Source organism: Amblyraja radiata, chromosome 1, assembly GCF_010909765.2.
Source record: "Amblyraja radiata isolate CabotCenter1 chromosome 1, sAmbRad1.1.pri, whole genome shotgun sequence".
In the NCBI taxonomy this organism is placed as follows: Eukaryota; Metazoa; Chordata; class Chondrichthyes; order Rajiformes; family Rajidae; genus Amblyraja; species Amblyraja radiata.
This window is the reverse complement of record NC_045956.1, coordinates 156,401,920-156,422,137: the sequence shown is the minus strand read 5'-3', so window position 1 is coordinate 156,422,137 and position 20,218 is coordinate 156,401,920. Positions and strand designations below refer to the sequence as shown.

The window sequence follows — 20,218 nt, the reverse complement described above, 5'->3', positions numbered from 1 at the left end:
AATAGGCATTTGGGGAAACACTGACAATGACTTTTGCTGGACAGACCACAGGAAGACTCCTCTATACCAACCAGTCGGATTTACTCCTTTTCATCTCTAGCCTTTACCGCTCCACCTGTTTATCACGTCCGCTGTGCCTGTACCCACCTATCACCTGCCAAGCTTTGCCCCACCCGCACCTCTTTTCCATCTTTCTCTCCCCAACTGTAATCAATCTGTAGGAGTGTCTCGACCCGAAACCCATCTCTTATGCATGTCCTCCACAGATGCTGCCTGACTCACGGAATTACTCCTACACTTTGTGTTTTGATCTACCATATTATCTATTCTACAGTATTTTTCAGAACAGTCGTGATTATCATCTCAAAGCATCAACAGCGGTATTGGTGATAATAGACTGACCTTCCACAACACTAATCTATACATCGTGATTTATATCACACTAGAGAGAAGCATTCATAAGCACATCTTTGGATTAATTCGTTTTTTATTATTTCCTTTTATACAAAGCAATTGACTGGAATTATGCGAGGGCACATCATTTATCGGTGGAAGCTGGAAGCAGTGAGATAGGAATTTGGGTATTCAGTAATTTATCTAAAGGCAGTAGGAGTTCAATACATTTTGTTCCTGGCAATAGGTTGGCATATCAGTTTGTGAAAATAATTTTTAAATACCTGCAGATGTAAATCTGAAATAAGTAGTGAGACAAGGGTCTCGACCCAACGACACCCATTCCTTCTCTCCAGAGATACTGCCTGTCCTGCTGAGTTACTCCAGCATTTTGTGTCTACCTTGAATCTGAAATAAGATAACTTAAAGGCCATGGATCGGAAATGTTGTTAGTTTCCCTTACCACGGCTCCGGATTGACCCATGTTGGGTACTTCCAATTTTTTATAACCCTATTAAGTTGGGTATGAGAAATCAATGCAGTAGGAGTATCTGTGACCATTTCCCCACATCCCATAAACTCTCCCTAGGACAATCACTGATGAATTATACAGTTAAAACTATTCTAGCTGTCATGTATGCAACAAATAATTCACTCAAAGGATTATAAGACATCTCCATCAGAATGAAGTAGTCAGTCATAGGGGATGGAAACTGTACCTTCGGTCTAACTTGCCCATGCCAACCAACATGACCCCATCTACACTAGCCCCACCTCATAAGTAATAGGAGCAGAATTAGGCCATTCGGCCCATCAAGTCTACTCTGCCATTCAACCATGGCTGATCTATCTCCCCCTCCTAACCCCATTCTCCTGCCTTCTTCCCTTAACCCTTGACACCTGTACTAATCAAACCTGCCCGCATTAATCCATATCCTTACAAAGCTTTCCTATTCCTAAACCTGTCCAAATGTATTTTGAATATTATTATAGCCTCAACTACCTCCTCTGGCAGCTCGTTCCATATACCCACCATCCTTTTGAGTGAAAACGTTGCACCTCAGGTTCCTATTAAATCTATCCCCTCTCACCTTAAACGTATGTCCCCTGCTTCTTGATTCCCCTACTGTGGATAAAAGAGTGCATTAACCATATCCATTCCCCTCATGATCATATACACCTCCATAAGATCACACCTCATCCTCCTGCACTCCAAGGAATAAAGTCCTATCCGGTCCAACCTCTCCCTACAGTTCAGGCTCTCAAGTCCTGGCAATATCCTCATAAATCATCTCTGCACTCTTTCCAGCTTAACAACCACCTTATAGGAAGGTGACCAACACTGCACACTAAACTGAGTACTGTAAACTGCAATAATACATACATAACTGAGAAGGTGCATACTTTGTTCTCAGTGATCTTCCATTAACATAACTGAGAATGCTTATGCAAGGAACAATAAACTCTGGAATCTTGAGCACAAATTGCTGGAGGAACTCAGCGGGATACAGATGAGGAAGGCTTGTAATTCCAATTGAAGTAATTCCTGTACTACCCACTCTTTCCAGTGCCCCAATCCCCACTCCAATGCATGCACATTTCTCCCACACTCCCATCCACCCTTCTCCATTCCTCTCCTCCATAGGCTCATCTCCCATCCCGAGGCACCGATTTCCCGTTTTAAGTCCCCTTTTTCCTCTATCCCCACCCCCCCATTGTCCTTCCGGCTTTACGTTTCACTCCTCCTCCTGTTTTCTGACACTCTTTTGTCTCCATTTCATCTCAAGTGCTTGTTACTTACCCTACCCATCAGCCAATCCAATGCTCTTCACCTGATGCCATCTATCACTGGTCAGACTTCACCCAATTCCTGCATCTTTTCCCCCCCCCCCCCAAAGGTCTGAAGAAGGGTCCCAACCTGAAATGTTGTCTGTCCATTCTCTCCACTGATGCTCTGAATTGCTGAATTCCCCCAGCACGTTGTGTATTGAATGAGACTTATCAGTCAGTAACTGGCTAACTTTAAAGGAGGAGTGCTGACCAGCGCACAGAGAAATCTCCTTGCTCTTGTTGAAATCAGGTACTGGAATTTCAACATACTGACAAATCTGACTTTAAGAAACAGAAAATCGCACAATCTTCTCAGGATCAACAATGAAACTAGTTTCCTTGGTCCTGGGTGAGATTTCTCACAATGAACCAACTTCCCACCATTTAGGTCTTAATAAACAATAAACACAAGATGTTACCTAGTTTCTAAACTACTTAGAATATATGTAATCATTACAACTTTGGGAATCCTGAATGTGCCTCACAAAATGCACTTAAAAGGCATTCTTTCTCTCACCAAAATGCCTTCTGATTATTGTGTAAACATTAGTCTCATTTTGTGGCTGAATTGCAATAATATGTTGCCTGCTGTTGCGTGAAATTTCAGGAAGATCCAAGAGTCGGGCGTTTTAAGTATGATTTTTTTTTCTTTCCTTTCATCAGACTGTGGGGTAGTTATTAACATAACATTTCATCCACTACATTATCACAAGGACTAGTCGCTTTTACAGTGACATTTACCGCACTGAGTACAATGGGAAAACTGTCAAATTGTTGTTGACAAGACTCATTTTCTCTCTATAGTTGTAAATGGGCTTATATCAGACAATAGAATTTAATTATCCAAGATAGCTGGTGGGCTTCATGGACTTTGTCTCCTCGGATTGGCTAATCTAATATTTCTGGGCTCAAAATTGTGAAGTTGAAAGACATTCTATGAATAAAGAATTCGTGATTTTAATACTACAGCAATTCATAAACCACTGAAACAATCAAAAAACCAAATTTACAACAAAATAAATAACAATCAGAGGCTTATCGGTCCTCATTTTTAATTCTTAGACATCTTGCAATATTGCTTTCAATACATTCTAGTTCTGATATTGCACAGTTCTGTTATTGCACAGTGGATCCCGTGCGTGAGTTAGTGTCTGAGATTTGGTACAAGCTAATCATTGAGTAGTTTCTACCTGTAGGACAGTTCATGTTCTTGAAGCCGACGGGTCCATCTCCATTGATCACTTTTCATCTTAATTTTCCATCCTTCTCAAATATATTTACTTCACTCAAACCTTTTTCTTTATTGGCAAGCAGCATGGCGTTTGGTGGTGGGAACATGAATGGCCAATGACTAGTAGCTCCAATTTCTAATGGGAGCTGCTTGGAAGACATTATCTCACTGACTGCTTGTGAACCCTTTCCCAGAACTTTCTCACTAAACCCACCAGTCTTAAAACCCCTATTGTTTTGCCCTAATACACCCACTTCAACATTTCCCATTTCCATCAGTACTCATTTACAAAATTCTGTCCTTTAAAAAGGTAGGTGGCTGGATTAATCGCACTGCCATTTTTGTTAGGTACAAGTATACAATGAAATGATTCAAAGGCAAATAAACAACGGGCAGATCTGTTGCACAAGTTTAAATATATGAACAAAACTAGCTCACTGAGCAAATAGTTTACCGTGTTCCAACTTCCACCACTTTCCATTTTGAAATATTCACTTGAATGCTCCCATGGCTTTCACATTGTATCATTCCAATATAGGATTATAATCCTTTGATTCACAACCTTTACAATTTTCTCCTCCAAAGAACCGATGGCATGATACCAGAATTATCTTAAGTTGAAAGTTGTTTGTTTGTAAATACAATGTTGAAAGGCTGTGAAGAAGACGAGAGGAAAGCAGTAATGCCTGTCATGAACACATTCTCCAACAACTAGGGCCAGCACGGTGGTGCCGCAGTAGAGTTGCTGCCTTACAGTGCCAGACACCCGGGTTCGATCCTGACCATTGGTGCTGTCTGCATGGAGTTTGTACATATTCCCCATGACTGCATGTGCTTTCTCGGAGATTTTAGGTTTCCTCCCCCACTCCAGACACATGTTTGTACGTTAATTGGCTTGGTATAAATGTAAAAATTGTCCCTAGTGTAGGATAATGCTAATGCGTGGAGACTGCTGTCAGTGCGGACTCAGTGGGCCAAAGGGCCTATTTCCACGCTGAATAATAATAATAATAATAATGCATTTTATTTGCTGGCGCCTTTCTGGACACGCAAGGACACCTTACAAAAGTTAACAGAAGAGAAAAAAACATATAGTCGGAGAAAAATAAATAATAAGGACATCATCAATACACAAATTAAAGATAGAAATCGTTCCAAAGACACAAAATCAAAAAACACAATGTGAAGAGAGAGCAGCGGCAGCTAAAGCGCGCCAGCGTCAGCTAAAGCGCGCCAGCGTCCACTCTCCCTTCCGACAGCCATCTTGCACACAGACTAACATGTTAACTTACACACAGAAAAATCATCCCCCCACAGTGGTTACCACTGTGGGGGAAGGCACAAAGTCCAGTCCCCATCCCCAGTTCACCCAAAGTCAGGCCTATTGAGGCCACCGCTATTGCCTCTACGGAGGCCCGATGTTCCTGGCCGTTATGGCCGGGTGGTGTTGCCCCGGCGTCGGGAGAGTCCTCACAGCGGCTGGGCCACCTGGAACGGCCGCTTCCTAGCAGGGGATTGTCGGCTTCCGAAGCCGACAGGGCCGCGCCGGGTTGGAGCTCCCAGGCTCCCGATGTTAAGGTCGGCGCCGCCCACTCCGCTCCACAGACCCGCAGGTGTTGATCTCGGCGGTCATATCTCACCGGAGCTCCAGCGCGTCGATCCAGCGCGGCGACCCAGGCAAGGCATCGCCTGCTCCGCTCAGCGATAGCGCTCCAGCGCTGTGCCGCCAACGAAGCCGAGGTGCTGGGCGGTCCCCGCCAGGAAACGGCGCTCCACGCCCGCTGGTAGGCCACGAGGACGGGTCGACGGGCAGCCCGGAGAAAAAAGCTGCCTCACCGACCAGGTAGGGACCTAGAAGTATAATTACCTCCTTCCCCCCACATTAAGAAGTCCATTTCTCCAACAAACGAAGAACAAAACTTACTAAAAACTTTTTAAAAGTTTCTCAAAACTAAACTAATCAGAGGTAGACACAAAGTGCTATAACAACCTTTTTTTTGTAAACAACCATCTGCATTTCCTTGTGTTCCATTTAACTATTCAGAACCACCTTTGAGAACCAACAATAACAAAATACTGATACTTTTCTATGTTTCTATGATATGTATTCAAGTTCATCAACCTCAATGAGTCATCAGAAACAGTTCACCATCAACAGTAGACAATGTAAGCAAGTTGCCAAATGTAAACCAATTCCTTTATTTTGCCATAATAGATTGTATAGGTGTATTCAGTAAATAATTATATATTCTTTTCTTTATATATATCCTTTTTTGTTTTACTCAGACATAAAGCCATAGGTTATCCTAGGCCACATGATAAATTGACAAATTACTTATATACAGCACAAAAAAATATTTCTGGTATCTAGAAGAGCATGTTTACATTGCACAGTGTCACATAATCCAATTACTTTTGCAAAGATATTATGAACCAAGGAAAAGAACCCAACTTTAAAAATATATTTATCACATATTTCAATAATTATACAGAATCTGATGCCCAAAAGAATTATCATGTTGAATTCAGCCATATAACACTGCAAGTTTTCCACCATTGGGGAACCTTGTCTTTCTTTATTAAATTAATAGTATGAATTTTCTGTTTATACTGTGATACAAAGATTTGCCTGTTGCAACGTTTGCTGTTTATCTTGTCATTCATGAGATTCTAATATTAGCCATCTTCCTTCCAGTAATGGTGGTGGTTGGAGTATTGGGAAGGGGGTGGGTGGGAGACAGCGTTAACAATTCAGAGGGTTAATTTGACGTGGGAATGGGTAAAACAAGGGGGAAATGAAAAAACAAATGAGATTCAGAAAGTGAAGGCTGCAAGTACGTATTCAAGCTACAATGTTTCTTCTTTCCAAGTAAATCGTGCTGCTTCAGTGGACCAACAAGTGAAATCAAAGATATCAATTTCTGTAGAAAAAACAGAACTGCTTTCTTTAGACATCAATGGTTGGTGGAAGGCTTCAGAATTCTGTTGAAATCAAGGATCGAGCACAATTGGTTCCAGAATCCAATGCACAAAAGTAAGAATATTCTGTCCTTTTCAACATGATGGTGGAAATGAAAAAGATAGAGGCCATAAATGTCCACACATTTCAATGAACATTGAAGTGGTTATATAAATCTTACTGCCTCTCAGGCCAATTCGACCCTTTAAAAAAATATAATAAAAGATCCAAGTAGTACACTGATCCATTTTCAATTGAATCCTTGATGTCTTTGCTCAAGTTGCACTGATTTCTTTCAATCCTACGCCCTTGCGCATAGTCTTGAATTAATAGGCTTGAGAGTGAGTGCAAATTGAAATTAATGTCCTGTAAAAGTAACAAAAAAAAACACAGCAATTCAGACAAAAATCAGTTGAAAAAACACAACATGTTCGTATTTTTAACTAAACCAACAAATTCCTCCCCAAAATATTTAACAAATAAATACTTCTCTCTTAATATTGTCCATTAATGTTATCCTTGAAGTATCAATTTAATAGTGTTGTTCAAAACCACGAGAGATTTTGATTAAGAAGGAGAATAGATTGAGTGGACGCACAGAGTCTCTTGCCCAGAGTGCGGGAATCGAGAAACAGAGGGTATATGTTTGTGGAGGGGGAAAGATTTTATAGGAATCTGAGGGGCAACATTTTCACACAGAGGATGATGGGTGTATGGAACAAGCTGCTGGAGGAGGTAGTTGAGGCAGGGACTATCACAACATTTAAGAAGCAATTAGACAGGAACATGGATAGGACAGGTTAAGAGGGATATGGGCCAAATGCAGGCAAGTGGTACTAGTGTAGATGGAACATGTCGGTCGATGTGGGCAAGATGGGCTGAAGGGCCTGTTTCTACACTGTACGACTCGATGAGAGATTGTTTCCAATGACAAACGGGTGAGCAACCCATACAATGCAGTTGACAAAAGTTCCCGAGGTGAAGTAAAATTATTAAACAATTTCAGTTAGATATGATTTGGACTGCAAGTCTGAAAAAGAGTGGTGGAAGCCAATTCCAGAGTGATAGAAATACACAAAATTGTGCACATGAAAAAGAACACATAAGCAAGCTTAATCAAACTAGTCTTTAAAAGAAGCAGATACAAGAGAGATCAGCCAAATTGCTTCATTCTGTCCTTTCATTAAGCATCTTAATTCACCCCATTACCTTAAGTTACGCTGAATAGCTGGGCAAATACAATTGAACATAAATGATTTAGTATTTGGGAATAGCACTTCTCTCCTGCCTTATCTTAGCTAATCTAGGATCGTATTACAGAACAATTATACAGAATTACAAATTTATCATGTTAAAAGAATATATTCAGATTTTTCATTATTTCCTAGATTAATGTCTTGCACGTGATGAATATAATATAATGAACTTTCAATTATAAACAAACTCAACTGGAAAACATGAATACTGGATACTACTTCCTCATACACAATGGCAAAATACATTATTATCCTTTCACAGTGTTAATTAGTCGATTTTATTCTGCCACTTTTCATATTTTCATTAATAATCTTCAGTTATAAATTATCTATTGTGGCTAACATTCTCAAATGAGTGTTGGGGAAGTTAAATGTAATCTGGAGGCTACTTTTTCAACCCAACTTTGTAGTGCTTAGACTAAATAGGAGGAAGGAACCCATTTTTCATTCTCTTCTGCATGAAGGCAACCCAAATATTTTATTTGTAATAGGCATGTTTTTGTCAATGTATGTTCAAATCATATTTTTATAATTAATGCTACTTAGCCATTAGACAGAAAATCAATTTACTAAAGACTGTACACAAAGTACAGTGATTCTTAGTTAGCCAATGTACAGATAAACTTAAACTATTACAGGATATGTTTGCAGTGAGAGACTACCCATTGATACAATATATTTTACAAGGAATTTGTAATCCAGTTATATTCCCCAAAGAGTGAATTTGAACCATTTCTTACTTTTGTTTTACTATTCTGTACATAACCAAGAGAAAATCTATAAATAGACTGAAATTTTCAGTATATTGTGCCCCAGTTGGTGCGACGACCTTTGAAAAGGAATATTAAGGTAGTTATGTTAGTACTACCCTGCGGGTACTATAAATTAAGTAGATTAGGAGGTTGCATTGCTTTACCTTTTTCAAACCTCTTGGTGACAAATCTTTACATCATTTGTTAGAAACGTAGGGACATAATGACGTGGTCTATCTAACATCAGTGTCAGTCATACTGCACAAAATCTAGCCCTTTCGCCCATCGCATTTTTGCCGATCTTTTTGCTCATCTACTAATTCAATTTTCCCCACGTTAGAACCATATCCTTCCATGCCTGGCCAACTGAAATGTCTGAAGAAGGGTCTCGACCCAAAACGTCACCCATGCCTTCCCTCCAGAGATGTTGCCTGTCCCGATGAGTTACTCCACCATTGTGTCTGCTTAAATATCTCTTAAACGAGTAATTGTATCTGATTCCACCACTTCCTTCAACATGATCCAGATAACAACTTTTTTGTTCAAAAAAGTACCTCTCAGAATCACTTTAAACCTCCTTCCTATGTCCTCTCATTTTTGATTTGCTAACTAATCCCTCGTTTTTGTTATCAATCGAACATCAACTTTCATGGGAAAGACGGCAGAGTTTCAAAAACGTGGCTCACCACCACCTTCTCCAGGACAGTGAGGAAAGGGCACAGAACTGCCAAAAATCATTAAATATATTAAAAAAACCAATAGGACCATGAAGCTATTTGAAACTATTCCGTAAGGCATTCAACAAGGTTCCACATGGTAGCTGCTCTAGAAGGTTAGATAGCATGGGACCCAAGGAGAGATATGCTGAATGGATAGCAAATTGGCTCCATGGAAGGAAGCAGAGAGTGATGGTAGAAGGTTGCTTCTCGGGCAGGAGGTCTGTGACTAGTGGTGTGCCTCAGGGTTCGGTGCTGGGCCCGTTACTGTTTGTATATCAATGACTTGGATGAGAACATACAGGCCAAGATTAGCAAGTTTGTTGATGATACAAAAGTTAGTGGTTTTGCAAATAGTGAAGATGTTTGTGAAAGATTGCTGCAGAATCTGGATCGATTGGCCATGTGGGCGGAGGAATGATTGATGGAATTTAATACAGAAAAGTGTGAGGTGTTGCATTTTCTGACGTCGAACAAGGGCACAGTAAGGGGGAAATCCTTTAAGACCGAGATGAGAAAAACATTTTTCACACAGAGAGTGGTGAATCTCTGGAACTCTCTGCCACAGAGGGTAGTTGAGGCCAGTTCATTGGCTATATTTAAGAGGGAGATAGATGAGGCCCTTGTGGCTAAAGGGGTCAGGGGGTATGGAGAGAAGGCAGGTACAGGATACTGAGTTGGATGATCAGCCATGATCATATTGAATGGCGGTGCAGGCTCGAAGGGACAAAACTGTGACCCCTAGTTCTGGACTTCCCCAACATCGGGAATAATCTTCCTGCATCTAGCCTGTCCAACCCCTTAAGAATTTTGTAAGTTTCTGCAGAATCAGGGCTGATTCTCAGTATTCCTAGAACTCCTAGAAACCAGCCCTTCAGCCTACCAAGCCACGCTGGCCAGCACTCATACTAGAGCAGGGAGGTTCTACTGCAGTTGTACAGGGTCTTGGTGAGACCACACCTGGAGTATTGCATACAGTTTTGGTCTCCTAATCTGAGGAAAGACATACTTGCCATATTGGGAGTACAGAGAAGGTTCACCAGACTGATTCCTGGGATGGCAGGACTTTCATATGAAGAAAGACTGGATAGACTCGGCTTGTACACGCTAGAATTTAGAAGATTGAGGGGGGATCTTATAGAAACTTACAAAATTCTTAAGGGGTTGGACAGGCTAGATGCAGGAAGATTATTCCCGATGTTGGGGAAGTCCAGAACTAGGGGTCACAGTTTAAGGATAAGAGGGAAGTCTTTTAGTAACGAGATGAGAAAATCATTTTTTACACAGAGAGTGGTGACCGCTTTTTGGGGATTCCGCAACGGCGACTTTCCCGCCGAGTTGCGGGGTTGAAGAGTACCTGGAGCAGGGCTTTACATCGCCCGGCGCGGCTTTAATGGCCGCGGGACACTTACCATCGTCCGCCGGGGACTTTGACTGACATCGGGAGGAGTGTAGGGGAGAGATAAGACTTTGCCTTCCATCACAGTGAGGAGGAGATTCACTGTGATGGATGTATGTGTAAATTGTGTTGTGTCTTGGTTCTTTTTTCTTGTGTGTATAACTGCAGAAACCAAATTTTGTTTGAACGTCAAGAGGTTCAAATGATAACAAATAAATTGTATTGTATTGTATTGTATTGTATTGTATTGTATCTCTGGAATTCTCTGCCACAGAAGGTAGTTGAGGCCAGTTCATTGGCTATATTTAAGAGGGAGTTAGATGTGGCCCTTGTGGCTAAAGGGATCAGGGGGTATGGAGAGAAGGCAGGGATGGGATACTGAGTTGGATGATCAGCCATGATCATATCGAATGGCGGTGCAGGCTCGAAGGGCCGAATGGCCTACTCCTGCAAATATTTTCTATGTTTCTATGTTTCTATATGGGAATTTAGGATAGAGAGCAGGAATTAAGATTTCTAGCCCATTTGGATCTCTTCTGAGGAAGAGATGACTTGTACAAGAGGGACAGGTTGCCTCTGAACTTCAGGTGGACTAGTATCCTTGCAGGCATGATTGGTAGTAATACTCAAGAGCTTTTAAACTAGAGAGGCAGAGGGTTGAAAACCAGAGTAGTTGGTCAGAAATTGGAAGGAGTGATGGGAAGGTAAAGATCAGCACCAGCAAATCTCAAAGGAAGGACAGGCCTAAAGAGGTAAAGCAATATGGTGATGCTGATGAGCTGAGTGAGTTTATTTCAATGTAATGAATATTAGGGAAAAGCCGAAGAACTTAGAACCTGGATTGATGCTTGGGACTATAATGTTCTGGACATTGTGTCAACGTGATTGAGAGGGGGATATGACTGGCAGCTCAATGTTCTGAGGTTTCGATGTTTCAGACATAATTGAGATGGAGCCAAAAGGAGGAGAGGTTGCACTACTTGGTCTGGGAGTGTCATGGCAGCACTCAGAGGGGACATATGGAGCGTTCGTCCACTGAGGCTGTATGGATGGAGTTTAGAAAGAAGAATGGTGCAAGCACTCCAATAGGATTGTATAAACAGACACCCCAATAGCAAATGGGAGATGGAGCAACAGATATGTGGACAGATTACAGAAAGATGCTAAACCAACAGGGTTGCCTTAACTTTCCCATTATTGACTGGAACTTGCTCAATGCCAAAGGCTTAGAGGCAGAAATTGTGAGGTATGTTCAAGAGGGTTTCTTGAAACAATGTATGGATAGCCCAACCCGAGAATGGGACGTACTGAACCTTGGAAAATAAGCCTGGCCAGGTGGCCAGTGTTTCAGTGGAAGAGCATTTTAGACAATAGACAATAGGTGCAGGAGTAGGCCAGTCAGCCCTTCGAGCCAGCACCGCCATTCAATGTGATCATGGCTGATCATCCACAATCAGTACCCCCATTCCTGCCTTCTCCCCATATCCCCTGGCACCCCATCTAGCTCTCTCTTGAAATTATCCAGAGAACGGCCTCCACTGCCATCTGAAGCAGAGAATTCTACAGATTCATGACTCTGTCTGAAAAATTGTTTCCTTATCTCCGTTTTAAATGGCTTACCCCTTATTCCTAAACAGTGGCCCCTGGTTCTGTACTCCCCCAACATCAGGAACATGTTTCCTGTCTCTAGCGTGCCCAAACCCATAATAATCTTATGTTTCAATATGATCCCCTATCATCCTTCTAAATTCCAGAGTATACAAGCCCAGCCGCATCATTCTCTCAGCATATGACAGTCCCGCCATCCCAGGAATTAACCTAGTGAACCTACGCTGCACTCCCTCAATAGCAAGAATGTCCTTCCTCACATTTGGAGACCAAAACTGCACACAATACTCCAGGTGGGGTCTCACTAGGACCCTATACAACTGCAGGAGGACCTCTTTGCTCCTATACTCAACTCCTCTTGTTATGAAGGCCAATATGCCATTCACTTTCTTCACTGCCTGCTGTACCTGCATGCTTACTTTCATTGACTGATGAATAAGGACCCCCCAGATCCCATTGTACTTCGCCTTTTCCCAATTTAACACTATTTAGATAATAATCTGCCTTCCTGTTTTTGCTGCCAAAGTGGACAACCTCACAATTATCCACATTAAACTGCATTTGCCATGCATCTGCCCACTCACCCAACCTGTACAAGTCACCCTGCATTCTCATCGCATCTTCCTCACAGTTCACACTGCCACCCAGTTTTGTGCCATCTGCAAATTTGCTAATGTTACTTTGAATCCCATTCATCTAAATCATTGATGTATACTGTAAATAGCTGTGGTCCCCGCACCGAGCCTTGCAGTACCCAACTAGTCATTACCTGCCATTCTGAAAGGGGCCCGTTAATCCATACTCTTTGTTTCCTGTCTCCAAACCAATTTTCTGTCTATGTCAGCACTCTACCTCCAATACCAGGTGCCCTAATTTTGCCCACTAATCTCCTATGTGGGACCTTATCAAATGCTTTCTGAAAGTCCAGGTACACTACATCCACTGGTTCTCCCTTGTCCATTTTTCTCGTTACATCCTCAAAAAATTCCAGAAGATTAGTCAAGCATGATTTTTTTTGGCGGCAGTAATCGCAAATCTACAAGTTTTTAAATTATTTTGACTAGGGAGAAGACCTTGCCGAAAGGTGCTAAATTGGACGAAAGTAAACTACAATGTAATTGGGCAGGAGCTCGGGAGGATACACTGGGAACAATTGTTATTGGGTAAGTCCACATCTGACGTGGGAGTTGTTTAAAAGCCAGTTGATTGATGTTCAGAACAGCTATGCCCTCAAGTGTTGGATATTTCCACCATGGGGAAAAGGGTTCTGACTGTCTACCTCTATGACTATCTATGCCTCTCATAATTTTATATACCGATCATTTTATATACCAATACAAATTTATATTAAGATGGATAAATCCCCAGTTGAGAGAGCCAAGAGAGGAGATTGCGAGAGCCTTGTAGAAGATCTTACTGTCTTCTCTAGCCATAGACAAGGTCCCGGAGGACTAGAGAATATCTGATGCTGTTACTTTATTAAAGAAGGGAAGTAGAGACAATCCAGGGACTGGCAACACTTACGTCAGCGGTAAAGAAACTACTGGAGAGGATTCCACGTGAAAGGATTTACTCCCATTGGTACAGGATGGTTTAATTAGGGACAGACTGTATGGCTTTATACATGGCAGTCTGTGTCTTACTAACTTGGTTGACTATTTTGAGGGGGTGAGGAAGATGATTGATGAGAGTAGGATGATGGATGGGCAAGGCTCCCATGGTAGGCTGATTCAGCAGATTAAGATGCACAGGATTAATAGTGTCTCGTTGTCTCGTTGTCTACTGCATTTCGTCTACTGTACTGTTCACTGACAATTACAATTAAAGTTGAATCTGAATCTGAATCTGATCTCCGGTACAAGATTATCCACCAGGTGGCACCAGCAATGGCTGCCTTGCCAACAATCTGTCTGTCCTTTCTTTTGTTTTGTTATTTTAAGTAGGGATTAAAGAGTATGTTTTAGTGTTTCTTGGTTTGATGTTTTTATATTTATGTTGGGGGTGAGGGGCTGGGGGAAGCTTTTCTCCAATCTCTTACCTCGGCGGAGATGCGATTTTTTTCCCGTATCGTATCTCCGTTCCCACTGTGACCTAACATTGTGGAGTGGCATGGCCTTTCCTAGAGACTGACCCGGCGCTTCAACCATGGAAGCGGCGTGGATTTACCATGGCTCGACAGCCCCGAACGCGGGAGAATAAAGAGGCAGAAGATTGGACTTTATTACCTTCCATCACAGTGAGGAATGTGGGGAGCTGCTGTGGTGGATGTTTATGTTACATTTTATTTTAAATGGCTGTGTGTACGGAGTTTGTACGCTCTCCCTGTGACCACGTGGGTTTTCTCTGGGTGCTCTGGTTTCCTCACACACTCTAAAGACGTACAGGTTTGTAGGTTGATTGGCTTTGGTAAAAACTGTAAATTGTCCCCAGTGTAAAAGTGTAGGTTAATGTTCGTGTACAGGGATCGCTGGTCGGCGCGGAAACGATGAGCTGAAGGGCCTGTTCCCGTGTTGTATCGCTAGACTAAACTAAATTAATTCATGGATCAAACCATATAAAAAGGAATGATATGCACAATGTAAAATGTCTGAAGAAAAAGACAGCAATCAAGGAACCCATCATGACTGCAGCTTCTATGATGCCATTTTAATTTATCCCACATACCTGCGCCATATCCCTATATTATCCTGTCAATTCACCTGCCTATCTACAATAGTTAAATGCAAGTTCCTTTTTTACAATTTAGCAAAGTGTTCAGAAGTTATTGGCTTGGTGACAAAATGTGCAATGCTCAGAACATTATGATTTTTCTCATTATTTTTCATATTTACAGGCGAAGGCCACGTACGGTCATAAAAAAATAGGAGTAGAATTAAGCCATTCGGCCCATCAAGTCTACTCCGCCATTCAATCATGGCTGATCCATCTCTCTCTCATAACCCAATTCTCCTGCCTTCTCCCGATAACCTCTGACACCTGTACCAATCAAGAATCTATCTATCTCTGCCTGGAAATAGGAAGACTTGGTGAAGCCGCACTTGAAGTAGTGTTCAGTTTTGGTCACCCTGCAGTAGGAAAGATGCTATTAAGCTGGAAAGAGCTCAGAGATTTATGAACATTTTTGCCAGAACTAGAGCTGTAAGATCATAAGATCATCAATTGAGCTGTAAGATCATAAGATCCTAAGTGATAGTAGTATTAGGCCATTCGGCCCATCAAGTCTACTCCGCCATTCAATCATGGCTGATCCATCTCTCCCTCCTAATCCAATTCTCCTGCCTTCTCCCCATAACCTCTGACACCGGTAATAATAAAGAATCTATCTATCTCTGCCTTAAAAATACCCACTGACTTGGCCTCCACAGCCTTCTGTGGCAAAGAATTCCACAGATTCACCACCCTCAGACCAAAGAAATTTCTCATCTCCTTCCTAAAAGAGCGTCCTTTAATTTGGTGCTATGACCTCTTGTCCTAGACTCTCCCACTAGTGAAAACATCCTCTCTACATCCACTCTTTCAATGCCTTTCACTATTCTGTATGTTGCAATTAGGTGCCCGCAATTCTTCTAAACTCCAGCGAGTGCAGGACCAGTGCCAACAAATGCTCATCATATGTAAACCCACTCATTCCTGGTATCATTCATGCAAACCTCCTCTAGACCTTCTCCAGAGCCAGTACATCCTTCCTCAGACATGGTGCCCAAAAATGCTCATAATATTCCAAATGCGGCCTGACCTGCACCTTATAGAGCCTCAGCATTACATCCTTGTTTTTGTATACAAGCTCTCTTGAAATAAATGCTGGCATTGAGTTTGCTTTCTTTACTACCGATTCGACTTGCAGATTAATTTTTTGGGAATCGTGCAGCAGGTCCCTTTGCACCTCTGATTTCTGTATTCTCTCCCCATTTGAAAACAGCATCTCGGGAGAACATGGACATAGAAACATAGAAACATAGAAATTAGGTGCAGGAGTAGGCCATTCGGCCCTTCGAGCCTGCACCGCCATTCAATATGATCATGGCTGATCATCCCGAGGGTCTCGACCTGAAACGTCTCCTACCCACATTCTACAGAGATACTGCCTGAACCACTGAATTACTCCAGTCTCTTTTATCTGCACAATGGTTAGAAATACTGCTAAATTGAGAAAGTAGATATTTAACACCAATGTTTTCATCATTGTAATGGGGAGCTTAAATTAATATTGAAGCAAATGCATCATATTTCAATTCAATGATGTTTGGAGTTAACTTCTAAATTTATAGTGGCATCACTATTTCAACAGGCTTACAAGGCACCAAGACCTGGAAATCGAAAATGCTGATGCATGTGGGTTTACATATGATGGCCAACCAAAAACACAAAACCAAAGCATATAATTGAGAACACAGCCTAGAGCAGAGTGGCATGTTGTACCCCACGCAGTGGCGAGGCCTTAGTTCTCACTCAGCACATTTTAATTTTAGTTTAGTTTAGATATTCGCCATGGAAACACGACTTTCAGCCCAGCAAGTCCACCCCGACCATCGATCACCCCTTCACACCAGTTCTCTGCTAGCCCACTTTCTCATCCACTTCCTACACACCGGGAAAATTTAGAGAGGCCAATTAATCTACAAACCAGCATGTCTTTGGGATGTGGGAGGAAACCAATGCAGTCACAGGGAGAATGTGCAAACTCTGCATAGATAGCAGAGTTATCATCAAGATTTTGGTTTATTATTGTGAAGTATGCCAAGGTGCAATGAAAAGCTTTGCTTTGCATGCTGCCCAAACAGATCAGATATACCAAAAATAAATATAAAATCAAACTCAAGTACAACAGATAGACAAAGGGGAAGCTGGAGAGTGTGGAATATAGTTCTCAACATTGTAGCGCATCAATTCCATAGGCAAAGTCAGATGTACCCTACCTTATTGAAGGATGATTCACACCTGATAACAGAGTGGAACAAGCTGTTCCAGAGTCTGGCAGTGCAGGCTTTCATGCTTCTATACCTTCAGCCCAGCGTGAGCATGGAGAAGGAGGAATGACGGGATGGAACAAGTCTAATTATTTTGGCAGCTGCTCCGAGGCAGCTTAAATTGCAGATGGAGTGAATGGTGGGAAGTCTGGTCTGTGTATGGACTGGGCTACACCTACAATTCTCTGCAATTTCTAGCGATCTGGGGCAGAACTGTTCCCAAACCAAGCTGTGATGCGACCAGACAGTATGCTTTAAATCGTGCATCTATAGACATTTGTAAGAGTCATTGGAGACATGCTCAATTTTCTCAGTCTTTGAAGGAAGTAGAGGTGTTGGTGTGCCTTCTTGGCTGTCACATCAGTTTGGTTGGTCCACGACAGATCGTTAATAATATTAACTCTACGGAACTTGAAGCTCACAGCCGTTTCCACTTCAGCACCATTCAGGCTGATTGGGACATGTACTCCACCACGCTTCTTGACGCCAATTATTAGCTCCTTTGTCTTGCTTACATTGAGGGAGAGATTGTTGTCCTGATACCAAGTTCTCTCTATGTCTTTTCTGTATCCCAGCACGTCATTGTTTGTGATCCTGCCCACCACAGTGGTGTCATCTGCAAACCTGTAGATGGAATTAGAGTTCAATTTGGCCGCACAATCATGAATATCTAGGGAGTATAGCAGAGAACCGAGTACACATCCTTGCGGGGCACCAGTGTTGAGAATTATAGTGGAAGTGGCATTGTCACTTATCCTCACTGATTAAGTACTGTGGGTCAGAAAGTAGAGGATCCAGTGACGGAGGATGAGTTTGGATGGGATTATGGCACTGAAGACAAACCTATAGTCGATGTATAGGAGTCTAACATAGGAATCCTTGTTGTCTAGGTGTTCCATAAATCCATCTCTGGAGATGCCAAAGGCCAGGGAGATGATGTCTGCTGTGGACCTGGTGTGATAGTAAGCAAGCTGCAGTGGATCTAGGCAGGCTGGCAGGCTGAAGTTAGAGTGTGCCATCACCAGTCTCCGGAAGCACTTCTTGATGGTGGATGTCAGAACCACTGACGGTAATCATTAAGGCACGTCACGTTACTTTTCCTGAAGCAGGTGGGGACCTCAGGATGGAGTAGTGGTTAAGGATGTCCATGCATACCACTCCCAGCTGGTCCTGAGGATACGCGGATTCCATCTGGACAAGTAGCTTTCCATGCATTCACACTCAGAAACGTCAATCTTACATCAGCCACAGTAAACATTGGTCCAAACGCACACGAGAATGGCAGATGAGACTGGAGGTATGTCCACCATCCTGTTGTTCAAGGTGGACGTAGAATGCATTGAGTTCATTGCCGTTGAAAGTGCCCATCTGTGTTCTGTAGCTTGTTAAAGCATACTGGCCTTGCCACAATCTAGAGTGCCAATTGCTTTGGTACTCCAGCTTGGACTGGAATTCTCTCTTGGCATCCTTAATGGCTTAGCAAAGATCGTAGATAGATTTCTTGTACTGCTTGGGATCGTTTGACGAATGCTGTTGACATAGTTCACATGCGATTGGACCTCACGATTATTCCATAGTTTACGGTGCACATCTTTGAGCAAGATAATGCCAGAGCGTATTTACTGTTTGCGTGCTCTTCACAGAGAAGGATCGACTATCATCTGATACAATCAACCTTAGCCTGAGGCAATATTAACCCCCGCTATGCTCACTTATCTATTCCTGGTCAATTCTGACCATTCTATTCAATAAAGTACTTTGAGAGCTTCAGGTTCCTAGTTGTAAGTATCATTTATCCTGTTTGAACTACATTGACGCTCTGATCAAGAAAGCACCCCATCACCTCTACTTTCTCAGAAGTTGATGGAAATCAAGCACATCTCCAATGACATAGCAGTTTTTGAAAGATATGCCACAGAAAGTATAATATTTGATACACCATAACTTGGTATGGCAATCTACCGTGTTGGGACCCTTACACTTTTATTATCTGCACTTTCCTTGTAGACATAACACTATATTTTGCACTGTTTAGTTTTTCTTTTGCACCACCCTGATGTACTTATGTATGTTATAATTCGCCTAGATAGCACGCAAAAAGGTTTTTCACTGAATAATGGATCCACGTGACAACAACAAACCAATTACTAAATTCTATAATGTAATAGCATCTAGCCTTTCACGAGTGTGTGATTTGGTGGTTAGCAAAGGAATGAGAGGTATAAGATATTTAGAGACTGGGTCACATTTTCAAAGTGGGTGAGCATGTTCATTTTCATTTCTACATTCATGTTTATAATTTATAGCATTATTATTATCCTTGGAAAAAAATATTCTTGAAGTTTAAAGGCCACAGAAGTAATTGATCTAACTTTATGTCACAGTCTGCAAGAATAAAATAGAAAATATTTTTTTATAGCAGAAGTTTTACAATGGATGAATCAATCAATCTGAAAAAGTCTTTTTGTGACGGGTATTCCATGTCCCAGTACAAAATAGAAAAGCACAGATGTCAAGTATGGCTCAGTGGAATCAAAATGTTTTGGGTTCCTGCATCATTCAAAAGACTTGAGCATAAATCCAAGTTGATTTTCCATTGCAGTACTTACAGGCTAGAAAATGAAACATCACCTATTTTCTTCACTGGACTTAAACTATCCCTGTGCGCTACTGTGAAGAGTAGTATGTGACAATTACTCCACAATAAGTGTGAAGCAACAGATTATTTGCTCACGTTTTGGACTTTACTAAGCATAACTTGCATCTATACACCAAATAATACTACTGTAAAATATGTTGCTACTTCCTGTGCTCCGATCGTGCCATTGATTTCATTTGCCCATTTAAATGGAGTAATGTCTGCAAGTTCTGCACAAATTGTTAAATGGAAGAATTTCTGATAAACCAACAGATTTGAAACTAGGCTGGAGCAGGGTAATTTGCTGAGAGAAAACCATTGCTGCCATTATCTCAAAGCATCCCTATTTTCCCTCCACATTTTAAATAATTTTTCCTTGATACATTATCATTTGTTAAAATGAATTTTAGGTGAAAAACAAAATCCAGAAAGCTTTCTTCTCAGCAGGCAACAAAAAAAAATTTCACAA

General features: G+C 41.7%; 1 protein-coding gene across 1 annotated transcript in view; it reads right to left on the bottom strand.

Annotated features, from left to right (window-relative positions):
* Positions 1-5,629: 5,629 nt before the first annotated feature.
* The window catches only part of LOC116980822 (methyl-CpG-binding domain protein 2-like), a 95,723-nt gene continuing 81,134 nt past the window's right edge, over positions 5,630-20,218 (bottom strand). Inside the window, exon 8 of the mRNA XM_033033428.1 lies at positions 5,630-6,779. Coding sequence (XP_032889319.1) covers positions 6,740-6,779 — 40 coding nt within the window. The 3' untranslated portion in view covers positions 5,630-6,739. The remainder of the gene's footprint in view (positions 6,780-20,218) is intronic.